This window comes from Vigna unguiculata, chromosome 7, assembly GCF_004118075.2.
Source record: "Vigna unguiculata cultivar IT97K-499-35 chromosome 7, ASM411807v1, whole genome shotgun sequence".
Taxonomy (NCBI): domain Eukaryota; kingdom Viridiplantae; phylum Streptophyta; class Magnoliopsida; order Fabales; family Fabaceae; genus Vigna; species Vigna unguiculata.
Genome location: NC_040285.1, coordinates 28,590,225 through 28,596,743, shown reverse-complemented (window position 1 = coordinate 28,596,743; position 6,519 = coordinate 28,590,225). Strand labels below are relative to the sequence as shown.

General features: G+C 31.5%; 1 protein-coding gene across 1 annotated transcript; it reads right to left on the bottom strand.

The window, feature by feature from the left end:
• Positions 1 to 4,032: 4,032 nt before the first annotated feature.
• On the bottom strand, positions 4,033 to 6,220 carry LOC114189527 (auxin-responsive protein IAA14-like). Its single transcript, XM_028078118.1, has 5 exons — positions 5,783 to 6,220; positions 5,334 to 5,566; positions 4,800 to 4,935; positions 4,533 to 4,594; positions 4,033 to 4,392 (listed from the first exon to the last, which is right to left on the bottom strand). Exons 1-5 carry the CDS (start codon positions 6,049 to 6,051, stop codon positions 4,355 to 4,357), a joined length of 738 nt encoding a protein of 245 aa, XP_027933919.1. The 5' UTR covers positions 6,052 to 6,220; the 3' UTR covers positions 4,033 to 4,354.
• Between the last annotated feature and the right edge of the window lie 299 nt (positions 6,221 to 6,519).

Genomic DNA, 6,519 nt, shown 5'->3' with positions numbered 1-6,519 from the left:
AGAGTTATTAGATTTTGACATTTAGTTAAGAAAATACAACCATTTATTCCAAATGATAAAATATAAGCTAGTTATGAAAATGAAAACGAAATAGATTCAACTTATTCACATATTTTGAATCATGATACCAATGATTGGTTATTCAATTTGACATATGGTTATTTTATATTGAGAAAGAAATAGCAAAAAATTGAAGTTCTGATTATTGATGAGTTTAAAAATCTCAAGGAAGAAAAGACACTCACTTAAATATGTGTGATTTCTTTTATAATTATTATACTAAATTATGTATTCCTTTTTATTGTATTAGTGATAATAATTAAATATATAAATTTTGAGTATATTATTTTGACTTCCAAAAAATATTGGTCAAGATCTGCCGCTGCCTAAAAGATATATAAACAGTTATTATATATAGGCGGATTATATACATTTGTTACTCCTTAAGTAGATACAATATTTATTATTTTGTATGATGTTAGTTATATACAAATATATAAAAATATTTTTTAAGAAAGAGGAACAAGAAAGTAAGAAAGGATATATTTGATATTTTGTGATTAATTAGAAGAATGACATAAAATCTCTTAAGAGTATTTAGAATTTTAAGGGTGAAAGTGAAGTCTACAAATATATAAACTAAATGAATGAGTGACTATTATGTTTGGTGAGAAAAAAACTTGATTGAGTAGATTCAACATAAGTGATCTTAGACGTTTAGGTAAGTCCTCAGCACTACTACACGGTTTGAGAAAGTGGGAAAGTCCCCATGACTGCTACAGGTTCAGGAGGTCCCCATAACTGCTATGGGTTTAGGAGGTCCCCATGACTGTTGCGTGTTGGGAGCTGCGTATTAGGAGGTCCCCATGACTGCTGCGTGTTGGGAGGTTCCCATGACTGCTGCGTATTAAGAGGTCCCCATGACTGCTGTGTGTTGGGAGGTCCCCATGACTGCTGTGTGTTAAGAGGTCCCCATGACTGCTACGTGTTGGGAGGTCCCCATGATTGCTGCGTGTTGGACTTGTTCTCATGACTATTGCATGTTGGGCTTCTCTCCATGCTATGTGTTGGGTTGTCCTCATAACTACTACGTGTTGGGCTTGCCCTCATGACTGCTACATGTTGGGCTTGTCCTCATGACTACTATGTGTTGGGCTTGTTCCCATACTGTTATAGGTGAATTGAGGTTGAACATGTTTCCATGATTGTTATATATATATAAAATACATTTTGCTTATATTTATAATAAATTTATACATTTATCAGAGAATATGCTTAATATCTTTTTAATAACTATTGAGCAAATTTTTTATTTCTTAGAACTTTTTTAAATAAAATAAATCTTTTAAAATAAATAATTAATAAATCTATTATATTGACTATTTGAATATTTGAAATAAAATAAATAATAATAAATCATTATATCTAGACTTTTAAATAAATATATTTAAAATAATTAATCATCACTTTTTATAATATATAACCATGTCTAAGAATATAATATTTAAAGATATCATAATATCTAATAATACCTAAAATATCTTATTAAACAATTACTAAACTCTTATCTTTTACTTAAAATATTTATTTAAATTTATTTATTTATTTATTTTAATTATTATAATTTTCGAGAGTGTTACGTGTACAAGTCAATTTGGATAGGATAGTATAAACAATCATCACCTAAATAAATTAATCTAACATAACTTTAACATTTCAAAATTAATATTCTGATGAAACGGAATAGTTTCAATATATAATTTTTAATCGAAGAAAGTCGTATATGAAGGACACATTTCATTCCCATGCATCTAACCTAAAGTTTTTGTACAAGTAACTCTAACACTCCAATTAACATTTACTAATTTTTTTTCAAAAAAAAAAATACCCTTTAAAATTAATACGCTAACATGAGAAAACACAAGGACCACAATTCGATCTACTTATATAAGTAATTTCTAAGAAACCATCTTCACGTTAACAAGATACACTAAATCAACCACACATTTAAAAAAAAAAATCACTTCTAAGCTCCCAAAGTAAGGAAACCATGAAATGTCAAATCAATGTCGATGAACAGTGTTTTCACCTTTGTGATGTGCATTGGGCATATTATGTGTTGAGGATATGCTGCAGATTTTCTCCTAACATTGGTCTATGATAGCCAGATTTTATTAGGTAAGTTTTGGAAAATTCAAGTCATGTTCCCAAGTTCCAAAAAAAACCTTATTATCGTACTTACTACTACCAAGTATATTGTACCAGTTTTGGAAAATACAAGATTAGTACAATATTACGTTAATTGCTTTATAGTTTTAAACAAAATAAAAAAAATATGTGAAATCATTCGATGCAGAAACGTGGACTTTTCTAAATCAGGTTTAAATATACAGTGATTTTCTACAGTAGTGAATTAGAACAGATGCACACGAATTTCTTTCTACAGAGAGTGTGAGAGAAAAATTTGTGAAGGAACGAAAAAGATTCACTATTAGAGTTTGAATGGAAGACGAGGATATACTAAGAAAGAAAAAGAGATGATAATTACAAAGGATATCGTTTATATAATTGGAGATCGAGAAGAACTTTAGTTTGCTTAAAAAATGGGAATTTAGAAAATAGAAAAAAAAACCAAAAATATGAGTAAACTAATTAATTACAAGCCACATAATTATTAATTGTAAACCATACTATTAAATTTTTAAATTAATTAAACTAATTAGAAAATGAATTTGCGAACAAAAAAATGCAGGAAACGAATATTGAGATCAATTCATATATGATATGATCAATTTAAAAAGTGCTGTAAATAATTTCAAAAGTTAGAAAAGATGTTATAATATTTTACAGTTGTATGATGAACTAATTTAAGAACTTTGAACAGTTGACTTATGAGTTTTCTAAATATTTTTTTTTTCATTAATTCTATACTTATTACTTTATAATTGGCAAACTATTTTGTACTTGGGTTTTAGTATAATAGACTTTTTTTTGTCAATTATCCAATATAATAGCAGAATTTGTTACCACCTCACATATATATTATATAAGTTTTCCAAAAATTGCTATAAAATTTCAAAGTTAATTTTTTTTGTACTAATATAAATAAAATCTCTAAAATAATAATAAATAGACATATAATTAAATTTTAAAAATAATCAAACAGTATGGCTTTTTTACTACTAAACTAAAAAAGATATTTATTTGAGATGAAAGGATTCGTACAATAAAAGAAAAACAAATCAACAGTATTTAAAATTAAAATTTATTGAATATGTTAAAATAAAGTCTGAAAATGATTGATCATTTCAGTATTAAAATAACAGTGAAATTATGCGTCATAATAAAAATTTGAAACTTCTAGTACAAAGGTTGTATTAAAATTAGATTCAGAAAATATAATATGTGAGATGTATGATTAAATGAATAATGTATTGAAAGCTTACTCCAACCCTACCCCTAAATTGTTGAGATCTGACTAAACTATGTTACTGATAACAGATATTTTAAAGTTGAATCACTTTTATATGCACTTTATATAGGCAACAAATCCCTTAAAATAATGGATATTTTTCTCAAAAGCAAGGACCTGAAGCTGTCACAGTGTCCGATCCAAGAATTCTTTTATACTTTGCACACAGTTATTGGGATATGTATATGCCAATACCATTGACCTTAATAATAATATATCGTGATACTTCTATATTTATCTATTTATTTATTTATGCATAATATATATATAGAATTAATATTCCAACCACGTTCACTCACCAACCCTACATTCACCCACCTAGTTAATACGCATTTGATATTGCAAAACTAGATGACAAAGACTATAAAACTAATGGCCATGAAAGAAACTCCATCAACATGCACATGGGCTTGTTCCCTCCCTCATTTCTGAACCATATAAAAATTTAATACCTTCTTCATCCAGCTGAGACATTGATCATTTTGCAGGACACACACAAGTAATTAAAACATAAAATCAAACTAAATCATGTACCACCAATCTCTTCAGGGAATAAAGTATGCATTAAAATTCAAGGTATTTTGCACACAACAATCATCACAGCATGGAAGGATCACATAATAATAATAATAATAATAAACAAGCCAGACTATATAGGTTAAGTTTATTGCTTCTTGTCCATTACAAATGCTCCATAGGCTCCTTAAAATTAAACTTGAATCTATATACCAACAAAACAAAACAAAAAAGAAAAAAAGACACAAACACGTTCAAACTAAAAACAACACTCCGCTCCATATAGTCTCAGCAGAAGTGCTTCACATATTTCTTTTATAGCTCCAATTTCGTACGGAATCTCACACATCATGTATCTTGTCACCTTCAGCTTCTGCTTTTGCATTTTTCCATTGCTCTTGGCGCTGTTAAAAAATTCCCACCACCACATTAGAATATGGCAACTATATATACAGTCATTAATCACTAATTATGTTTAATGATTTCCCCGAGTGATAAAATGAGTGCAAGATGCAATTTATTACGATATAATAATGATGCATACCAAGTCCAATTGCCTCTGATCCTTTCATTATTCGTAGACGCTTGCATGACTCAACAAACATCCTACAGAAAATTAAACACTTATATCAGGCTTAATTTTCAACTGTCTGCAGAATTATTGAAAATATGCATGACTGATATCAAGAAATCATAATTTTCCATTTGTTGGGTAGCAATTAAAAAAGATTACTGGTTTTATATAATCTGCATGTAAGAAATGATTGTATATATAATAGCTGCCGATGTTGTTGTTGGATGAAGAACTTACTCCCATGGGACATCACCCACCAGCATCCAGTCACCATCCTTATCTTCATAGGTTGGCACATACTCAGAGCTGTTAAGAAGATCCATCAACTTGCGCTCATTCATGAAGTCTATCATTCCTTGGGCCCCATAATTACCTTCACCAGTTCCAATATAAAAACTTAAGTAAATATATACCATCAAAAATATTTTTATATTTTACCTAATTCACGGTTAATCACACAGGTAACAACAATCTGCAATATCTTATATCTCTGAATGTAACAATCCGAGCCAACCCGTATACGCATCATTAACATGCATCAAGGATTTCAAACTTTATATTATATATAATAATAACAGTATTCCTTTTAGGTCACTTGTTTTTTATAGAGTTTACATACATATAAAATAATGAGGTTTCGAGAACTCCATGTGATGAAAAAGAATGAAGAGAAAGAATTCAGTGTAAGATGGTAAAAAACTGAGGTGCATGAGTCTCTTGCATATTATTAATATAGTTGTGATAAAAGTGGTTTAAATAGAGAGTACTAACCCATGGTGAAGGAGCTGAACATTTTGGCCAAGGCATCAGATAAGTCTTTGTAGCTTTTGTACATTGTGAGGTCCACCTTGCGAAGATAAGGAGCTCCGTCCATGGAAACCTTCACAAATGCCCCAGAACCAGTGCTGCTTGTTGTCTTCTCAGCTCCCTCCTCACTGCTAACCTTCTGGCTCATCATGTTCTTTCTGTATGACCTCACTGGTGGCCAACCAACCACTTGAGCCCTGAAACATATATCCATATTATTCCAAATCTTCTTTATACAACAAGCTGGAAAATTTTATATATACCTTATGCAAACTCTATATTCCAACATGCAATCAAGTTTATGAATAATATGTAAAGTTTATATACATGATATGGATGAAGAAAGTAAAGATTTGATAACAGAAGCATGCAAAAACTTTAGCTAGAAAAGAAAAAGGGGGGAAATCGCTTACTTAGCCGGTTGCTTAGTAGGATCCTTAAGGAGGGTCTTCTCCTCTGAGGCATTCTTCAGATTGTCGTTGAGATCTTCCTTGGCCTGAAGATTAAGCTTCAGATCAACGGTCTCAGAGAACCCTCTCTTCCCAGTAGCCCTTGGTGTTTCCACCTCAGAGCCGCCGCCGCCCCCGCCGCCACCGCCACCGCCGCCAGCACCAGGCAGACCGAGGCAAAGCTCAGTCTCCTTGAGGTTGAGAGCATGGTCCTTTGCCAGCATAGTTGCCATTTGAGGCTTGTGAATGAACTGACACAGCTTAGCAGCAGAGTATTTAAAAAGAAGGCAAAGAATAAGTGTTGCGGTTGTTTCACCTCTTTGAAAGTGTGTCCTCTTGTATTATAATGGTGCTTGGTTTGGTTTGGCTATATAGATTAGAAGATAGAGAGAGAGAGAGAGAGAGAGAGAGAGTGATAGCCCTCAATAATATAGGGTTGAGGAGGTTGTGCTTGTGGCTGCATGCCTGTGTCATATCATGTTTGGGACCAATTGCGTGGTGACAGGTGGGGATTTGTGGAGCGTTGATCCTCGGGTAAGCTTAACCGACTGTGATAATTGTTGTTGTAATTTTTGATCACATGCAGAGCACTTGGTGATGTTAGTTTTCCATCTTGTAGTGTCCTCTGGTTTGAGGACTGGTTACTTAGTTTAGTTATCTAGAATAGTGAATCGTGTATTTCTGTCTTCGCAAGAAGGCAA